The 18,552-nt window shown below is 45.8% G+C and overlaps 5 protein-coding genes across 9 annotated transcripts; 2 read left to right on the plus strand and 3 right to left on the minus strand.

The window, feature by feature from the left end:
• The first annotated feature begins 86 nt into the window (after positions 1 to 86).
• Positions 87 to 9,895, plus strand: LOC6898852 (ERI1 exoribonuclease 2-like). Of its 5 annotated transcripts, none has more exons than XM_004444378.3 (3): positions 87 to 731; positions 8,509 to 8,756; positions 8,827 to 9,895. In XM_004444378.3, the coding sequence occupies exons 1-3, from the start codon at positions 709 to 711 to the stop codon at positions 9,396 to 9,398; spliced, it is 843 nt and encodes a 280-aa protein (XP_004444435.1). In that variant the 5' UTR covers positions 87 to 708; the 3' UTR covers positions 9,399 to 9,895. The 5 variants fall into 5 exon arrangements, with proteins under 5 accessions (XP_004444435.1, XP_002138824.1, XP_015040516.2 ...); XM_002138788.3 differs by lacking the exon at positions 87 to 731 and adding an exon at positions 5,431 to 5,534; XM_015185030.2 differs by lacking the exons at positions 87 to 731; positions 8,827 to 9,895 and adding exons at positions 7,104 to 7,547; positions 7,597 to 8,385 and having other exon boundaries at positions 8,509 to 8,644.
• Positions 9,890 to 11,415, minus strand: LOC4805273 (damage-control phosphatase ARMT1). The gene has a single exon (XM_001361661.4). It carries the CDS (start codon positions 11,375 to 11,377, stop codon positions 9,962 to 9,964), a length of 1,416 nt encoding a protein of 471 aa, XP_001361698.3. The 5' UTR covers positions 11,378 to 11,415; the 3' UTR covers positions 9,890 to 9,961.
• Positions 11,416 to 11,439: 24 nt separating this feature from the next.
• On the minus strand, positions 11,440 to 13,311 carry LOC4805274 (damage-control phosphatase ARMT1). Its single transcript, XM_001361662.4, has 5 exons — positions 13,116 to 13,311; positions 12,884 to 12,989; positions 12,715 to 12,811; positions 11,795 to 12,661; positions 11,440 to 11,740 (listed from the first exon to the last, which is right to left on the minus strand). Exons 1-5 carry the CDS (start codon positions 13,208 to 13,210, stop codon positions 11,589 to 11,591), a joined length of 1,317 nt encoding a protein of 438 aa, XP_001361699.3. The 5' UTR covers positions 13,211 to 13,311; the 3' UTR covers positions 11,440 to 11,588.
• A 382-nt stretch (positions 13,312 to 13,693) lies between these two features.
• Positions 13,694 to 15,528, minus strand: LOC4805275 (damage-control phosphatase ARMT1). Its single transcript, XM_001361663.5, has 4 exons — positions 15,110 to 15,528; positions 14,950 to 15,046; positions 14,150 to 14,888; positions 13,694 to 14,091 (listed from the first exon to the last, which is right to left on the minus strand). Exons 1-4 carry the CDS (start codon positions 15,404 to 15,406, stop codon positions 13,782 to 13,784), a joined length of 1,443 nt encoding a protein of 480 aa, XP_001361700.3. The 5' UTR covers positions 15,407 to 15,528; the 3' UTR covers positions 13,694 to 13,781.
• Positions 15,529 to 15,822: 294 nt separating this feature from the next.
• Positions 15,823 to 18,178, plus strand: LOC6898853 (LIM domain-containing protein A-like). Its single transcript, XM_002138789.3, has 2 exons — positions 15,823 to 15,992; positions 16,062 to 18,178. Exons 1-2 carry the CDS (start codon positions 15,936 to 15,938, stop codon positions 18,129 to 18,131), a joined length of 2,127 nt encoding a protein of 708 aa, XP_002138825.3. The 5' UTR covers positions 15,823 to 15,935; the 3' UTR covers positions 18,132 to 18,178.
• The last annotated feature ends 374 nt before the right edge of the window (positions 18,179 to 18,552 follow it).

An 18,552-nucleotide genomic window follows, 5' to 3' on the forward strand; every position in this document is an offset into this window, starting at 1 on the left:
CACATTAAGCTAGACAAGGTGCTGCCACACGTCGTCTCTAAAAGCTCTTGAACAGCTGGTTTTCTCAGCTTTCGTCGGCGCGTTCTTTCTCTTTCTTTGCAGTCTTTCAACCAATATCTCAAACTCAAATTTTCCTGAGCGGTTGCTGCGCGCGTGATAAACAAATTGGACACAACAAGATTCGCTTAAAGTTAACATTCGAGTGGACATGTAATTGGCGCAGAGCTTGCGAACATCTACAAAGTGAATGTCTACCATGTGCAATAAACTGCAGTTACTTCAATGCTCTTTCGTGCACTCTGTTTAAAGTTGTCTTTGAAAGTAATATTTAATTCCATTGGCAGTCAAAAATGTAAACAAACGCGTTAAATAATTAACAAAAAGCGAATTGCTCCGGGTTTTATTAGTGTTATTTTTTCTGCTGCTGCTGCTGCTGCCGCTGCTTTCGTGCCGGTGCCTCTCTCCCTTTCTAACTGTTCCTGTGCTTTCGCGTGTTTTTTGCCTGTCATCCTGCCCGTGTATTTGTGATTGTGTCTGTGTGCTGGAGCAGACAACAAAAGAAATTGCGCTCTCCCCGCACTCCCCCACGCCTGCCTAGTTACCGTTACTTGCTGCACTGCCAAAAAAAAATCAACAAAAAATACGAATTTTTGATAGAAATAATTTATACCTTTTTGAAAAATCATTCAATTCCAATCGACAACAAAGATGGCCTTGATAAAACTGGCAAGGTGAGTTCTTAAATATATGCCCATATATTATATACCTGTGCATAGGTATGTCTATATACATACATATATATATGGTTGATATACATGTGTATGTATTTAAACGATAAAACTGAAACCGGCTCCGAAAATTCGAAGTAGCACCGTTAAAACTGCACCTACTCTCCTTGCGTTTCCACTTAACGGGGTATAATTACGTGAGTTACTCCCTGAACCAGGAGCGGAGTGATAGCCATGAGGGGTGCCCAGAGTACATACAATGCTGTTACTCCATCAGTATCATTATTCTCTCTGAATTTGGACCTTAATACATTTCTGGTTCAATGTACTTCTTTGGATGGAAGTCCGCCCCTGTTTTGCAGTTCTCTGGTTCTGTTGTTCCTTAGTCAAACAATTACTTAAAGCATGTAATAACTTTAGCTTAAATATTTGCTCCCTCTTTAGTGGTTGACTGTTGATGTTATTGTTCGTCATTTGGTCAATGCACTCACCCGACCCTGAAACGTAATCCAATTGTTTGCTAAAAAATACTCCCCCGTAATTGCGATATTTCGAAGGAGCAGATGCAATTGTAATGATAACCCCAACTCGTGCCGATTACTTGTTGATTTTCCTTACAATTGCCACAAACAATAACAAATGCGAATGAATCGGGTTTTGTTTCGACTGTTAGTAGCGACGAGACGGGTGGGCAGGCGGATTATTCATTCATCGTTGATTCCGGCTGATATTTATGTTGTTTACACGTACGCTACACCTCCGCGCACCGAGTAAACAAACACCGCCGCAAAGGCGTTGAGTCTCTGATCAGTTGATTGATGGCCTGCCCTGCTGAATGATTGGCCTCGTGCTCCAAGCGTTAGCGCCACATAGAAGTACATATAAAAACAGTGAAAGCTCGTTTGAGGGGAGACTTGATGTTCCAGCTCATCAGAGAAAGAGAGAGACAGAGATAGGGTTTCAGATATTGGTGCTACAAAGGCATTCCGCTAAGGACTCCATACACTCTCCTCTGATGATTCAACCTGGAATACGGAACATCTCTCAGGCAGCAATCACTGTACAGATTGCACACACATTCAGATTACAGAAGCATGAATAAAAAGGGAGAGCAAATGTCTGAAGTCATTTGATTGCGAATTGGGTTAGAGCTGGTTCAAGGCGGTTTATATGGCTGGTGGCCCCCTTCCATTTCACGCTTTATTAGCGCGATTCACTTTTGATACTGATTTGTATCTTTGTATTGGCCCATAGCCATAGCCCCACAGCCCCACTGCATGGCTACCGCTTCCCATTGCTCCTCTTTTCCCATTGACTCATTCAACGTTGAGGGACGACCTCCCCTGCCAGTACCAATTAAGGGATGCGTTGAAGTTCTGCCCAGTCCAAAAATAGCAACTCCTAGGCCCCATTCGTAATTGAGTGTAATTGGAGCTAAGAACGAGTCTCAACTCTGAAGTGCAGCTTCTCTAAACAGTGACAAATGACATTTTCAGGGCAGGCACAGAGCTCAGAGCACAGAACAACATTGCATTGGAAGCTGTAAAAGTGCAGTGGCAGGCAGTCGGCGGCGGATTGTATCTACAAAAGATGTACATATCTGTATCTGTATCTGTATCTCTAGCTGGATGACGATGACTGACTGGATGGCCCCAATATGTCCTCGCCTGACCTGCTGCTGGTTGGGGCCTGTACAAGCCATATGCATAATATAGTATATTGTACGAGAACACAGATACATATAGACAGAGGAACGGAATGGAAACTTTTTTATGTATGTACATCCATACGAGTGCGGGTAACACAATGAAACTTTGCGAAAGGCACATACATCCCATACATACATATGTATATGTACATAGGTATGTAAGGGTAATACGGCTTGGGATGCTGCTGCTGGATTGATAAAGCTTGTAATCTATATGATGGCATGGTCTCGAGTTACTGTATAAATAGCATCACTATGTACTATGCATAATCTTGCGCGTACATATATACTTGCTTATAACCTTTCTCTGTATAGGTAATCGTCGGGCATATGGAAGATCTTATTGCTATACGACTCGTGCAGTAGCCAGGGCCTGCGGCCTGGGGCTTGGGCTTTAATTTAATTATGACTATTTTATTAATTGAAATGCGTAGTAGTATTTCTATAAATGGAATCTCTTCGGTTTTGTTATCATTGTTGTTGTTATTGTATATGTTATACTGCGAGCACAAACAACAAAATTCCAAGCGATAAAATAAGAGCTTTCAATCATTTAATATTTGGTGCTTCATAATCCGACATTTTATTGTCAGTTTTGATTTGTCGCTCGAGCCAGAGATAAGTCGTATTGCGATTCGTTTCGCATTCCTGTCTTGGGGTAGATCGCTGATCCATCGATAAGATACGCCGCCACAGAGTTCTTTCAACCTCCTTCTTTGCGACAGACCATAGTCCGCAATGCACTTGATCGATCAATGGGAGGTCTTGGCCCTGCACTCGTGAGTACATACACAACCGATAGCGGATTGCGCAATCCTCGAACATGTCACAGTGGTGGTTCGTTCTGTTCTCCCTCTCGTATTCTGAACATCGTATCTCGTGCAAACCAGTTTGAATAGCCCGCAAACAAACCAGCCTAACATACATACCCCTATCCCTACCCCCTACCCGGACCCCTTCCAACGACCGATGCAAACATTGTAAGTACTACTGGGAAACACTCGAGATACAGTGCTGGCTCTAATGGATGGACAACACAGTTTTCGAAAGGTTGGTTCCAGAATCGTTCGCTATGCGGTAGCATTTATGTAGTTTCGCTATAGGGAAACCAGTCGTCTCAAACTGATTAAAAGTAATGCCAGATAATGTCAGAGGCGAGACACATATGCATATTGAATACAGAAACTATTTGCAATTGCAAAGCAATCACATTTCAACAATAGTTCCCCATTACAGCGGGAGCTAATAATAGATGATAAATATATCTGTGAGAACTTCCTCGATTGTGTCACAGTCCCCTGACAGTGGCAGCAGCACCAGTAGAAACCCGTTTGATTGAAATTTATTGTTTTTGCACATTTTATAGATTATTCATTCCAACAATTGGTATCCAAAATCATATACAGAGCAGTAAATTTACTGCTGCGCACAAATTAAAGATCAAACAGACGAATTCTATGGACAAACAGAAGCCGCAACGACGACGAGGTGGCATACGCTTTGTGCCACAAATTCATGTGCAAATTCCCACTTAATCATCCGTATAGATAACTTGATTTTAGAGACCATTTATAACCTTTCCAGAGTATTGATCTTCGGTTGGATCGATTGTAGAGTATTTTGATGGTGTACAAAGTCTCCACCACAGAAAGTTGACCGATGAACGTTTTGCGCAATTCAATGTCTGGTTTTCTGATGGTTAGAGAATGCGGGAAATCCGGCTGAAAGCAGTTTTTACCAAACTTATCCAAACTCAAGAGCATGGCGTACAAAAACACACAGATGCAGATACAAATACATCAAGGTGAACAAATAGCACGAACCTATACCTACAATATACCAAACATATTGTAGGTACACCCATACGAGTCCACATGAACAACTGAATGAAATGAAATGAAGTAAAGTGAAGTGAAGTGAAGGGTACGGTACTATACTCTCACATTCGTACACAAATGCAATAAATGCATGCAATTCTACCAACAGCGGCAGTGAGAAGGGACTGTGGGACAGGCAGGGAAGGTGGCAAGGGGCAAGGTGGTGGAGCGAGAAGGTCGTCGTCAGACATTTTTCGGCCTTCCCAGAGAAATTTCATGCACGCGCACGCTGCACGCGGCGTATGCGCAATAAATATATATAATTTCTCGCAGGCCCATCCCCAGTTCCCCTTTCTTCAGTTCCGTCGACTATTCCACTAATTTCTATCAATTGTAATAATTCTGAGTCCGAGTGCCCCTGGGACGGAACCCTGCTGGACCCCCATTTATTATGCATTCCAGGACCTTGATTGTAATCATCCATAAATAAATAGATCTGCAAGTGGCAATTAGCAAGCCCAAGGGAAAGTCAATTGGCTTGCATACGAGTACTCGTTCGTACTCGTAGTATTTGTACTCCAGCACGTGATGATTGTCATTGCATTCCGAACATTGATTTGCCTTTGGGCTAGAGCTCTTCCCATTTAGATATTCTGCGACAGATCCGATCCGGCCGCCTGGAATTCGCTGGAAATCCCCCTGTTATTTATACCTTTTGTTTGGCTACCAGGTCTATTGTGCTCGCGCACGCGGTACATTCGGTGAACGAATCATGACTCTGCCTGCAATCAGGCAGCCATAATCGTACACGTACACGTACAACCGTGCATGCTCCGGCAAATCTGTTGTTAATTGAAATGGTTTTCAGTAGTGTTTAATGGCACCACTAATGCCAGTTGAGCCTCTTCCCCCATTGTTTTGCTAGAACGTAAATCACACATCCCTCAGATGTTTTAGTTGTCCGATGAGGGAAAGGAGGGGGAGGCGGGAGAAATAGTTAAGTGGAAAGCAAATGTGTAAAAAGGGGCTTGTCATCTCGGTCTGATTTAATGGGAAAAAGAGAGGCCGAACAGTCGTCAAGAAACCTGTTGCCGTTGCCGTTGCTGACTCGATCTGAGGGTTTCCTTTGAAATGAATCATACTACTACAATAAAAGAGGCCAAGTGTTTTTCTATAAATCAGGAGCCGGATAGTTTGGAACAGTCGACCACAGCCGTAGCGTTGAAGAGGACTGCTCTGCAGTTGCTGCCACGAATTTATTGTTTAGTTCTAGCTCTCAGAGTAAGTGCTACCTACAGCTTCATACATATTAAACAATCCTTGCTCTAAATTCCCTTCCGTATTGATCGTTTTTCTTCGCTGCACGCATTTCCTTCCAAAACTCTCGTCGTTTCGCCATTTTCCACCCACTTGGCTGGAAATTGTTTGCAATTTTCTAAATATAGCTTAACCCATTAAAGTCAGTTTGAATGTAAAATGCAAAGCCGCCACGCAGTCGATTCAATTTGTGCTGCAAGTAAAAGTGAATTCAAAAGTTGCTGCCCCTCGCGCAGAGGCACATACAGAGTTCATTCATCCAATTTTGTATTTTGTCTGTGGGGAAAAAAGTGGACTTCCGCATATGGTACGAAAGTGAGAGTGTGTCGTGTGTCTGCATCGTGTGGCTGTCCCCTCCCTCTCTCTGTCTCTCAGCCCCGCTCGGATCTGGTTCCTTGTTGTTGTCCATTTAATCATTGCAAATTTTATGCAATCTGCTTCTGAGTGCTGATCTTTTTATAACCGCCCCATGATTGTGGGTGTGTGTGTGTGTGTGTTCCATAAATCAAAAAGCAGATCATGTCAGGCCTTTTCCATGTGGAATTCAATTTGATTAAAAATTGCGCTCGGAACGTGCGCCAAAAGAGCATTGACCATTTGGGTAAATGGAAAACTGTTGTAATGGAATTTAAAACGTATTGCAATGATCCAAAATAGCAGCGGGAACGCTACGACACCCAGATAATGTATCTAATTTTAAAATGCACGCGCTCTAAAGATTATCCATCAAGTGATAGGCACGCGATTCGTATATTTTTCTAGCCCCCCATTCCCTCTAATAGGATAGCGCCTGCGGGCTGCCAGTCTTCTCAAGGACAGGTTGAAGTGAATCGGCATATGATGGCAATCTGATATGAACGGCAATTAGTAAAAGTAAGAGGAAACATTTCCATTTATGCAATCAAAAATGCACTTGTTGTTATTTGCCTTTATCGACCAAACAACCGGCCTGCCCTTACAGAGATCATTCAAAAAGCGCGCGCATTGTGTCCCCCAAACTGTGCTGTTAGGCGCAAGTGAAGCATATGTTAAAAATCATGTTAAAACACTAGTGTTTCTGCTTATCGCACAATAATACCGGTATAAATTTAATTTTGAAAGATTTTTTAAAGAACAATTGAACCGAAAATCAAAATCGAGAAATATGAATACAAATAATTCGACGGTTTATTTATGGCATATTTTGAAAATGAGACAGGTCGAACGGTACCCACGCTTATACTGATTTTACCGTACATGCAGGCTGACCGTTTACGGTATTTTCATTACTTTTCGGTATTTTCTGAGGTAAAATTTGAACCGACCGTATATTTACGGTATATAATGGTATATTTTGTCAATTTCATCAATCTATTAAATTACATTTTCAACGTTATAGAGAAATCCAATCAAATCAAGTATTAAGAAAAAAACAGTTCAGTAGAAAATTGATTCATCAATCGTATAAAATTATGTGGGCATGGGTAAATATTCTATATAGATGGTAATATTTGACGGAAGATCAAGAACAAGGAATATGTATAAAAGAAATTGAATTCGTCAGTATATTTAGGGTATATTTTAAAAATGAGACGGGTCGGTCACACTGATTTTAAAACACATGCAAATATTTTGCATTCAAAACAAATTTTTCAATTTTCCCAGTAACATGAGTGTGGAAACCAGTAAATTATTGATAAAGAAGCTCCCCTGCGACATGGACGAGCTGGCGCAACTGATTCGGGAGTGTAAGCTGATCACACCACGCTCCTTGAGCTCCTACGGAAGTCGGCGAGCCGTGATCGAGTACGCTGATGCCGGTCAGGCCCGGAAGGCGCTGGAAGAACTGAATGGCCTAAACGACATACTGGACAAGCCGCTCTGCGTGAGTCCCTTTGGACCGCGTGTCGCCCACGATGGCAGTCGTGCCAACAAATGCACCCAGACAAAGCCACCGCCATCCGAATCCACGGCGACTGCCAAAAAGGAGATCAGGAAGTACGTGCAAAAGCTATATGCCTGCAATAATCAGTGTGACTTTACGCAGCCGCCACCTCCGTATCTCCGCTATAGCTATCCCCCCATCAACGCAGAGATTCTAGCTAGGATTGGCGAAACCCTACAGGCTGACACATGCTTCTATCAGCAGGTTCTCCATTTAATGAATCGCATGAATCTCGAGCCGCCTTTCAAACGGCGCTCCTCCTTCCTGGTCGTCCAAAGTCACCGGCAAAGCGTCGGCATCCAAACAGAGATCATACCCAGCGAGAGCGAAAGCGAGTTGGAGAGCGACGAAACAGAGCCGCGTGCCAAGAGGAAATGCCTCAAACCGTCCACATCCATTGCTGCTAAGGAGAAGAATCTGAAGAGAGCACGACAAATAGTGCAGCAAGCCGTCAGGCAAGCTAGTCATTTGAAACCGAAGCAGGAATCCCTGTCGCCTTCTATTGCGGCTCCCAAAATTGAGCTCAAACTACCGCAGACGCTCAACCCAACAGTGGCTAAGCCAGCGAAGCGCTTGTCCATACAAGAGCTGGAGGCGCTGCCTGTCTATAAAAACTACAATGAGGGGGACCCTAGTAACAAGTTGTACATTAAAAACCTCCACAAGAACATCGGCGAAGAGCAGCTGCGCGAACTGTACTCGCAGTACACGACGCCGGAGAACCTGGAGATCAAAGTGATGCAGCAGGGCCGCATGAAGGGGCAGGCTTTCGTGACTTTCATCCACCTGCCCGATCCGGAGGTCATAGCCACAGCCCTGGACGAAACCAACGGCCTTCTGTGGGAGCAAAAGCCTATGATCGTATGCTACGGCAAGAAGATCTGAGAAGAGGTTAGGGTCTCGTCTGGAGAATCTTTTCTTGATTATTTTGTAGTTGTTTCAGCTGTCTATAACACCATCTACATTTCCTAAGCAAGGCCCAAATTTAAACTGACTTTCTGTCTTTGCTTGCAGGCAATTAGGCCTGATTGATACCATCTACGTGGAAGGAGCTCGCCCAGATCCAGCCAACGATCCTGAGGAGTCGCTCAACGAGGCAGACATTACAGCCCCCGCCAACGCAGTGCCCATCAAGACAAAGAAGTCACGCAAATCCAAGCTGTTGGCAATGCAGCCCTATACCTATGCCATTTCCGTGGACTTCGAGGCCACCTGCTGGGAGAAGCAAGCCCCGCCACAATGGAGAGAGTCGGAGATAATTGGTAAGTGGGAGTGGCCCCAAGTATTGTACATTACACATAACACCAATCATTTGATTCTTATGATTCACAGAGTTTCCAGCGGTTTTGGTCAATCTGAAAACAGGCAAGGTGGAGGCGGAGTTTCACACGTACGTGATGCCGTTGGAGTCGCCGCGCCTGAGCAACTACTGCACTGAGCTGACGGGCATTCAGCAGAAGACAGTGGAGGCGGGTGTTCCGCTGCAGACGGCACTCAATTTGTTCTGCGAATGGCTGCGCAATGAGCTGCGCGTCCGCAACCTGGTGCTGCCGAAGACGAATAAATCCAATATACTGGGAAACTGTGCCTTCGTCACCTGGACGGACTGGGACTTTGGCATCTGTCTGGCCAAGGAGTGCACGCGCAAGCGAATACGCAAGCCAGCCTGTTTCAATCAGTGGATAGACGCGAGGGCCATCTACAGGGAATGGTACAAGTATCGTCCCTGCAACTTCGCCGATGCTCTGTCCCATGTGGACCTGGCCTTCGAAGGACGTGCTCACTCCGGAATCGATGACGCCAAGAATCTGGGCGCCCTCATATGCAAGATGGTTCGTGACGGAGCCCTCTTCTCGATCACTAAAGATCTGACGCCATATCAGCAGCTCAACAGTGGCTTCTGAGCTGCAGCGGTCAGGGGTCAGCCATCCCTCCAGCAAGAGAACCAGGACGCAAAGAATCCATTTATTTATTGGATTATATATAATATGAAATTCTACAACAAACGCAAAGACATGGAGGATGACTAGGCGTGGTGCCTAAGCTGACCACAAACGTAAACGCTAAAGAAGTTTCTCGTTTTTGTTTTGTATTTTACCTAATTTCTTGCAACAGCAATTGATAAGACTTGAAATTTGATGTGCATCGCAAACACAGCCGATCCCCAGCATCTGAGTCGGGATCTGAACACCTACATACGAGTACATCTAAACATCTACACATAGCTATAAATATGGCCTTAGAGCATACATATTTTTCTACCATTCATACTTACTTGGTAATGCCTAGCCGTAGTCTATAATATGGAATGCAATACTTATTTTAACGACTTACACCGCCTACCCTAACACTAGGTCATAGGGCATAAAACATAAAATAATAATAAAACAATAGCTACATACGTATTATGTGCTGTCTTGTATCAAATAATACGAGGTCATTCTTTGCTATTTATAAACTATATTCTTTAAACTAGTGCATCCCCCGAGAGTCTATGCATGACGGCCACTTGGATGACGCCCTTCTTACCCGTCCTCATCCATTGGGGATCGTCCTCGGACAGCCACTCCACCGTGCAGATTGGGAGACCGCAGTAGATGTCCGACTTTATGGTACGCAACGCACACACACTGGTCGGAAAGAAGCCACGCATGCACTCGATCAGAGGCGCTGTGTAATCCCAGTTGATATCGCCGAGCAGTTTGCGGTAGTTGAGATCCCCCTTGAAGATGACCAGCGCTGCCTCGCTGAGAGAGACGTACAGGCAGGGCAGGCGCTTCTTCATCTGGCTGCAGTCGTGGGGGCTGGTCCAAAAGTAGCAGGTGTCGCACAAGACGAACGAACGATCCCGCATGTATCGACGCAGACGGCGTCCGAATGCGGCTATTTCGGAGGTCTTGTGACTGCGAAGGAATCTCAGCATCCAGAGAAAGTCCTGCTTAGTGACGTCGGAGATGAACCAAGGAATGGCCTTGACATGGAATCGCACTTTGAGAGCCAAGCCCGTTTCGATGAGGTATTCGGCCAACAGCAGGTCTGAGAAGAGTTCGAAGCCAGCGTTATCGCACACAATGTCCACATAAACGGGGTCCCAGGCCTCGGTGAGGACACGCCAGACATCCGCAGACTGATCCACCAGCAGATCAGACTCGTAATCCGCCATTAGCTTCAGAAACTGAGCATCTGGAGCCTGTTTGTTTATGGACAGATCACAGCGATTGCTCCACAGGGACAGCTTCAGCATGCGCTGGAATTTCTCCTGAGAGCGCAGCATTCCCCGCATACCCATGATAACATCCCTCATTAGTTTCACAACGCTTGTCGTGGCATCGATCTTTTTCTGCGAAAAGTAGTCGTAGCTGGAGAGCAAGTCAGAGCGCCGGAAAATAGCCCAAATGCGTCTATACATATAGCATTCGGCGTGCAGCCAGACGGAGGAGAACCAACGATTCCTATCCTCGTCCAGAGTGCTAATAAACCGATTCCAGTCCTCGACATCAGGGGCCTTGCCATGGAACAGCTGAAACTCCTGGTTTTCCTGTACCTCATCGCGCAGTAGCTGCAGACTCCAGCAAATCCTTTTCAAATCGAAGTGTGCATAGGATCCAAAGATCTCCATTATCTTCGGCTCGTAATCATTTAGGAAACTAATCATTTCCCCTAACATCATGGGCGAGCGGTGCTTAAGCGTGAAATAGGCGAAACTTCGTAAGAAATGGCCAGACAACTCGACGTGCGGCCTGGGGGCAATGTCAAATATCTGGTGCTTTTCGTTGAATACGAGGTCCTCCCTCTCTTCGATCTTTACCGAGTGGACAACGGCGGATTCCATTTCCGTCTGGCTGGTCAACTCAGTGGACTGATCCATTTTGTCGCTCAACATTTTGTCTAAAACTGAAAATTTGATGGCTTCCTGCCAGGCAAAGCTATGATTCCAAACTGTGCTGCTGTTACGATTATATTATTAAACCTTATGGGGAAATCTCTGATGTGAAAGCAATAACAACGCAAAAAGCTGTACATTAACAATTTAGCTATGATCTAAGATTGCAACAATTCAACTATTAATGAGTTTCGTTATCCTAATATTTGGTTTACTTGCTCGCAAACTGTATGACGCCGTATTCCCCGGTGAGCATCCACTCCTTGTCCTTAGCAAAGAGTTGTTCAGCGACTCCTTGCCCCAGGCCGCAAATCAAGTCTGCTTTGACAGTGCGCAGAGTGCAAAGATTTGTGGGGCGGAAGCCTTTAAGAGTTATTAATTAGTATTAGTAGTGGATTAATGTGTGGGTAGACTTACCCCTCAGGCAGGTCGCAAACGATTCCGTGCTGGGCCAAGAGAAATCGCCCAGAAGCTTGCGATAGTTGAGGTCACCTTTGAATATTATCAGCTCCGCCTCCTGCAACCGCGCATAGAGGGCTGGCTTCTCCTCGCGCATGCGGTAGAACTCGTAGGGACTCGTCCAGAATTGCTCCAGCGGGGACAGCTCGAACTTGCCTTCGGCTGTGAAACGCTGCCACTTCTTGCCGAGCTCGCTGAGCACTGGATCGGGATGGTCGGCCAGGAACTGCAGTGTCCAGTGATAGTCGTGAGCCATCACGTCCGATATGAACCAGGGAATGGCCTTGGCATTGAATCGCACCTTCGCCGCCAGTCCCTTGTCAATGATGTATTCGGCCAGGATGAGGTCCGTGTACACTTCATAGCCGGCATTGTCGAAGATTATATCCACAATACCGTCCCCGGAGGCTCCGTCGATTGCCTGCCAAATGGCGGCAGTGCCGTCTATCAGCAGCTTGGGTTCCAGATCTGTGACCTGGTCGAAAGCATTGCCAGTGGGTTTCACCTGCTTGCCCGAGGTGATGGACAGATCGCATCGGTTGCCCCACAAATTTAGTTTGATTAGCTGCCGGAAAGTACCCGAGTCTCTTTCGTTTTGGCGAGTGGCCTTTGCCACAGCCAGCATGGCATCGACACTGAGCTTAGCCGCGGTTTGCTTCTGCTCCCTGAAGTAGTCAAAGGCGGACAGACGCGGTGTGGCCTGGAAAATGGCAGAGATTTTGCGGTACATGTAGCACTCGGAATAGAGCCAGCAGGCAGTAAAGTAGCTCCGCTTCTCCTTGGGTAGCTTCTCTAGGAATGCGTTCCACATCTGCGTATCGGGATCTAAATACGAAATACTTTAGTTGTGGGACGGATTCTGGTAAATAACCACACACCCTTCCCCTCAAAGGCCAACAGGGGTCCATTATTGAGAATGTCCTCGCGCAGCTGCGTGACAGCCGCTGCATTTCGTTCAATATCTGCGCCTGCGTCCTGTGGAGGCAATGGAGGGAATCAAGGTTACGCATTGGCATTGGCATCGACCATGGGGATGCAACTACTCACTGCACCATATGTGGCCAAGAGTTCGTCTTTGTCCTTGACCAGCGAAGCGGCAATTGTGGCCAAAGTCGATGGCAGTCGCACGCGGAACGTGTAATAGGCAAAGCTCCTGTAATCGAGTAATCACATGTGTCCATAGATATATGGAAAGATTAGTCTGCGTATATAGTATAGGCGTGTACATGTTACATATGGACCATATCTATACTATGTGCTATTTTTAGCGGGCACTTACTGCTTATAAAGGGCCGCCAGCTCTGTGTGCGGAGGCGTCTCTGCATCAATAATTCCATTCTTGACATCAAAATCGTCATCTGGAGGCGAACTCATTTTGAAAGACGTTGGAAGTTTAAAGGGTCGTTTGTTTTTGGTTGAAAACGATGGCGCTGGAGTTTGTTTGTGTGGTGTCGACCGTCTGCAATATACCGAAATATACCGAAATATACTGATGGAAAAACCGAGCTTAGCCCACTCAGCCCCCCTCTATTTGAACAGGTGAACAACTTGAGTTGAGTTTATAAATTCTTCATATTCATCCAAGTCCAGTTCAGGTGAAAGATATCGTTCGCGGAAAATCAATTAGAATTTAAACTTTGTCTGGCTGATTAGATATAGTAAATAAGGTTTATTCATACATCGATACTATCGACTCTATATAGAGCTGCGCGCCAAAGTGAAATTGTTTGAAAGTGATGCAGATCGATTTGAGTAGGCGAAAATAAAAAAAGCTGTATTTCCACACGCTATGTATGTCCTTAAATACTGGTAGGTGAGCTGAGACCATCGCCATTTGTGGCAGATCGGACGAACTTGTTCAATGGGATTCAAAGAGATATATGTATATTTGTGAATAATTTTTTTAAATAATTTAAACTGTAAAGCCTTTGGTATATTTTCCGCTCTAATAGCCAAATTCTCGAGATCCATCTACGAACTGGATGACGCCATAATTGCCGGAGATCATCCAGTGGGGATCCTTTTTGCTCAGAGTCTCACTAACGCCCTCGGGAAGCCCGCAGATGACCTCTGCCTTGACCCTGCGAACAGCGCATATATTGCTAGGCAGGAAGCCACGCAGGCATGTGTTTAAATCCTGGGTTGAGTCCCAGCAAACGTCTTGCAGGAGCTTTCGATAGTTAAGGTCGCCTTTGAAAACGATTAGCTTGGACTGCTGCAGGGAGCTGTACAGATCAGGATCAGTGTCGCGCATTCTGAAAACGAAATAAATCAGGTTAGTGAGGGTCTGCAAATCCTCACGAGTGCATTCACCTGTAATATGGATATGGACAAGTCCAGAAATGCGAGATTGGAGCTAATTGAAACTTTCCCTCGGCCAGGAACTGCAAAAACTTTTTGCCAATTAGGCTTATGATGTAATCTGCATGCTGACTCAAGTATTCCAGCGTCCATTTGAAATCTCGCGCCGTCACGTCAGTTACGAACCAAGGATGTGCCTTCACATGGAAGAGCACCTTCGTGGCCAGTCCCTTCTCAATCATAAACTCGGCCAAGATGATATCGGTGAACAACTCATAGCCGGCGTTATCCAGAACAAAATCGACTTGGCATGGCTTCTTTTGCTTTCGGTTGTCCAAGCATTGCCATATGTCCGCGACTTGGTTGACGAGAATGAATTCATCTGCGGCGCTGACATCTTCAAGCACGTTTATATTGAATTCCGGAAGTGGCGGCGCCTCTGGATCTCTGGTCGTGTCGTTGTAGTTGCTCCACAAGCTAATCCTCAGAAGCTCTCCAAACATTTCCAGGCTGTTGTCTGTGCGCCGCGTGTACTTGGTGAGGGAGAGTACATCATCTATGCAGCTCGTCAGCGAATTCTCTTTGACCTTCACATGGTAATCGTACGGCTTTAGGAAGATGCTGTTCTCCACAAAGGAGTAGAGTTTTCTGTGCATATAGCACTCGGAATAGAGACAACAGGACCTGAAGAAGGTGCGCTCCTCATCGGGCAGCAGATTGAGAAACTTATTCCATAGTGCGCGATCGGGTTCTGTAGGAAATAAGTAGTCTCGTTACGACAGCCGCAGGAGCAACTATACCCACTATCTTACCTTGGCCGTCGAATCCCTGAAACGGCTTATCAGTTTGAAGCTCGTACTTCAGTCTGGAGATCAGGCCAATGATGATTTTTAGTTCCCCGCGGGCGGCCTGTTCAAAGTCAATAGGTGCTAGAGATTAAATTTGGGTAAACGCTCTTATCCTATTACAAACCTCCCCGAATTCCGCAACCAATTCGCTCTTATCCTTTGTCAACGTGTCTATCACATTCGTCAAAACCACGGGAAGCCGATTCCTTAGAGTATTGTATGCACCGCTGCGCTTATACTGCCCACACATGAAGGCATTCAGCGGCGTTCGCATGTCGTATATCTTATATTTGGCATCGAATTCTGTTTTGAAGATTCTGGAGACGATATTACTGCCATCATCTGTTCGTTCCGAATGGGACTTTGTCTTCGGCTCGTCCTCCGTCTGCCCACCATACCGTACAAGCGACGGAGACTCCATAATGACACCACAAGTTACTTTACAGAGAATTTTTGTGCGACCAGTACAGCATTTAAGTTGATTTTTTGATTCCAAAAGTTTTTTAGCTGAGAAAATCAGCTGAGAAGAAGTGGTTTATCGACCCTCAGAAATATACCAAAATATACAGTCTTATTTTTAAAATATACCGTGAATATACTGACGAATTCAAGTTCTATTATACATATTCCTCGTTTTTGATATTCCGTTGAATATTACTAGCTAGATAGAACCCTCAGCGCTGCCCACATAATATGATCCGATTAATGAATCAATTTTCTACTTTACTGGCTTCCTTTCAATGCTTGCTTTTATTGGAGTTTGTCAAAAAAAGGGTTTTATCGGAAACAGCCGTTTTTTAGTGTGTTGAATAGTGAAATCATAATTTAATATTTTTTATCTTTGCTCAGAATGTTCTTCCATTTACTTCATAGTATATAATTGTTATTCAAATCAAAAGTTAAATACAAAATTCGTAGTATTTAAAACTTACTGTTAATCATCTCGTAAAATGTGGCCGATACGTTTTTCGTCTGTCCACTTGTGCATATTCTGTCTCCTTTTTTTGGTAAGTACCTGAGGTTGCTTATATCAGTTCTCCATGCAACCTAACACTGCCCAACTGGATCAATCCCAGGCGATCCACCAACATGCGCTTCAAGCAGCGCCGGCCCACCGTTCGCACCGGGAACGAGACTCCCCAAAATCGCTCGAGGATCCCCACCTTGAGTTTCAGGGCCCAAATAGACCCGAGGATAACACGGACCATGGGCAGTCACGGGAATTGGCCGCCCAGGTGATCCACCATCATGCGATACAAGAGGCGCCGGCTCAAAGTTCGCACCGTCATCCAAACTCCCACGAATCGGTCAAGGATCCCCACCTCGAATTTCAAGGGCCAAATAGACCCAAGGATAGCACGGACCGTGGACAGTCACGGGAATTGGGATCCCAGCTGATCCATCATCATGCGATACAAGAGGCGCCGGCTCAAAGTTCGCACCGTCATGCAGACTCCCACGAATCGCTCAAGGATCCCCACCTCGAATTTCAGGGGCCAAATAGACCCAAGGACAGCGCGGACCATGGACAGTCACGGGAATTGGGATCCCAGCTGATCCACCATCATGCGATACAAGAGGCGCCGGCTCAAAGTTCGCACCGTCATGCAGACTCCCACGAATCGCTCAAGGATCCCCACCTTGAGTTTCAGGGGCAAAAAAGACCCGAGGATAACACAGACTATGGACAGTCACGGGAATTGGGATCCCAGCTGATCCACCATCATGCGATACAAGAGGCGCCGGATCAAAGTTTGCACCGTCATCCACACTCCCACGAATCTCTCAAAGATCCCCACCTTGAGTTTCAGGGGCCAAATAGACCCAAGGATAGCACGGACCATGGGCAGTCACGGGAATTGGCCTCCCAGCTGATCCACCATCATGCGGTACAAGATGCGCCGCCTCAAAGTTCGCACCGCCATCCAGACTCCCACGAATCGCTCAAGGATCCCCACCTCGAATTTCAGGGGCCAAATAGACCCAAGGACAGCGCGGACCATGGACAGTCACGGGAATTGGGATCCCAGCTGATCCACCATCATGCGATACAAGAGGCGCCGGATCAAAGTTCGTACCGTCATCCAGACTCCCACGAATCGCTCAAGGATCCCCACCTCGAATTTCAGGGACCAAATAGACCCAAGGACAGCACGGACCATGGACAGTCACGGGAATTGGAATCCCAGCTGATCCAACACCATGAGCTACAGGCGGCGCCGGCCTCCCGTTCGCACCATCATCGAGACTCCCACAAATCGCTCAAGGATCCCCACCTCGAATTTCAAGGGCCAAATAGACCCAAGGATAGCACGGACCATGGGCAGTCACGGGAATTGGGCTCCCAGGTGTTCCACCACCAAGCGATACAAGAACCGCCGGCTCACAGTTCGCACCGTCATCTAGAGTCCCACAAATCGCCCAAGGAACCTCACCTTGAGTTTCAGGGACCAAATAGACCCGAGGATAGCTCGGACCGTGGACAGACTCGGGAATTTGGCTCTTGGTCCGAAATGCCCATGAGACTCTTTCACCTAGTTAGCGAAAATCTAACGACAGTGGACAGTAGTGGCGACCGTAACCAGCGAAAGACCAGCGCTATGCAACGACAAGCTAAGAAGCATCTTTCCCCTCGTGCAAGGACATCGGGAACGAGTGAACGGCACAAGGAGCTCACCATACCACTAGCGCGCGGAATAGTAAACATCCACGGCAGGCGGATCGCAAACCCTTGGATTGTCACCTACGGGGATGTGTGGAGGGACACGCGTCTCGCTGCCGGGCATTTAAGCAGAGTACCCCGTTTACACTTGGCGTCGTCGCCAATCGTAAACTACTATCCTGACGAGGCCAAGCTTGCCAGCGTATGCAAGTCGACCATATTTATGCAAAAATACGGCATGCCACGTAGGATGTCGTCCTGGACTTGGATTCAGTACCATATCTACCGGAAAGCCTTCACTTACAGACGCATGGACCTAAAACAGTGGCATCGCCAAGCAGTTCTTGACATAGACTGCCACCGCTTTCATAAGAAATCAACGGTCCTTGCATATTTGGAATGCGCGTTAAGTCGCTATCAGAGAAATGAATATCAAATACCCCAGTATCCAAAGCGCCAGAACCAACTGTTCTATGACAACTAGATCAAAGCAACTTTTGAAAAATTCTAGATAAAAATAAAAATATGAAACAAATCATTCGCGATCTATCTAAGCTCAGTAGCTCAACAATGCCATGGGCTGCTTGATCATTTTGTAGATCACTGCTCGGCGAACAGCCGAAGGAGAAACATTTTGCTAGAAGAAATTTCTAATTCTTTTTCATACAAATATCAAGGTTGATTTTGCTGCGGCGTGGCTTATTCATTAAATTAATAAATTTTGATGCATTTTAGAATTTGTCTATTAAGCAACGACAACTCTTTTACGTTTTTTTTTTTTGTTTGACCTTTTTCGCTAAAGCCGCTTTTTAGGCAAAATCCAATAAAAGCAAGTATTTAGGCTACCCGAAAAAAGTAGAAAATATGTTAATTAATTGGATAAAATTATGTGGGCATGGCTAAAT

The sequence above is a fragment of the Drosophila pseudoobscura genome, chromosome 3 (genome assembly GCF_009870125.1).
Source record: "Drosophila pseudoobscura strain MV-25-SWS-2005 chromosome 3, UCI_Dpse_MV25, whole genome shotgun sequence".
NCBI lineage: Eukaryota > Metazoa > Arthropoda > Insecta > Diptera > Drosophilidae > Drosophila > Drosophila pseudoobscura.

Bases quoted from the DNA above. Each gene is read 5' to 3' on its own strand.
- LOC6898852 (XM_015185028.2), top strand. From the start codon at position 7,171: ATGCAAATATTTTGCATTCAAAACAAATTTTTCAATTTTCCCAGTAAC. The intron at 7,548-8,508 runs GTACGTGCAAAA...CTTTGCTTGCAG, and splicing joins GCCAAAAAGGAGATCAGGAA to GCAATTAGGCCTGATTGATA. The intron at 8,757-8,826 runs GTAAGTGGGAGT...TATGATTCACAG, and splicing joins GAGAGAGTCGGAGATAATTG to AGTTTCCAGCGGTTTTGGTC.
- LOC4805273 (XM_001361661.4), bottom strand. From the start codon at position 11,377: ATGTTGAGCGACAAAATGGATCAGTCCACTGAGTTGACCAGCCAGACG.
- LOC4805274 (XM_001361662.4), bottom strand. From the start codon at position 13,210: ATGAGTTCGCCTCCAGATGACGATTTTGATGTCAAGAATGGAATTATT. The intron at 12,990-13,115 runs GTAAGTGCCCGC...ACTCGATTACAG, and splicing joins CTGGCGGCCCTTTATAAGCA to GAGCTTTGCCTATTACACGT. The intron at 11,741-11,794 runs GTAAGTCTACCC...TAACTCTTAAAG, and splicing joins GTTTGCGACCTGCCTGAGGG to GCTTCCGCCCCACAAATCTT.
- LOC4805275 (XM_001361663.5), bottom strand. From the start codon at position 15,406: ATGGAGTCTCCGTCGCTTGTACGGTATGGTGGGCAGACGGAGGACGAG. The intron at 15,047-15,109 runs GTTTGTAATAGG...GACTTTGAACAG, and splicing joins TGGTTGCGGAATTCGGGGAG to GCCGCCCGCGGGGAACTAAA. The intron at 14,092-14,149 runs GTGAATGCACTC...TTTCGTTTTCAG, and splicing joins TGTCCATATCCATATTACAG to AATGCGCGACACTGATCCTG.
- LOC6898853 (XM_002138789.3), top strand. From the start codon at position 15,936: ATGTGGCCGATACGTTTTTCGTCTGTCCACTTGTGCATATTCTGTCTC. The intron at 15,993-16,061 runs GTAAGTACCTGA...GATCAATCCCAG, and splicing joins TATTCTGTCTCCTTTTTTTG to GCGATCCACCAACATGCGCT.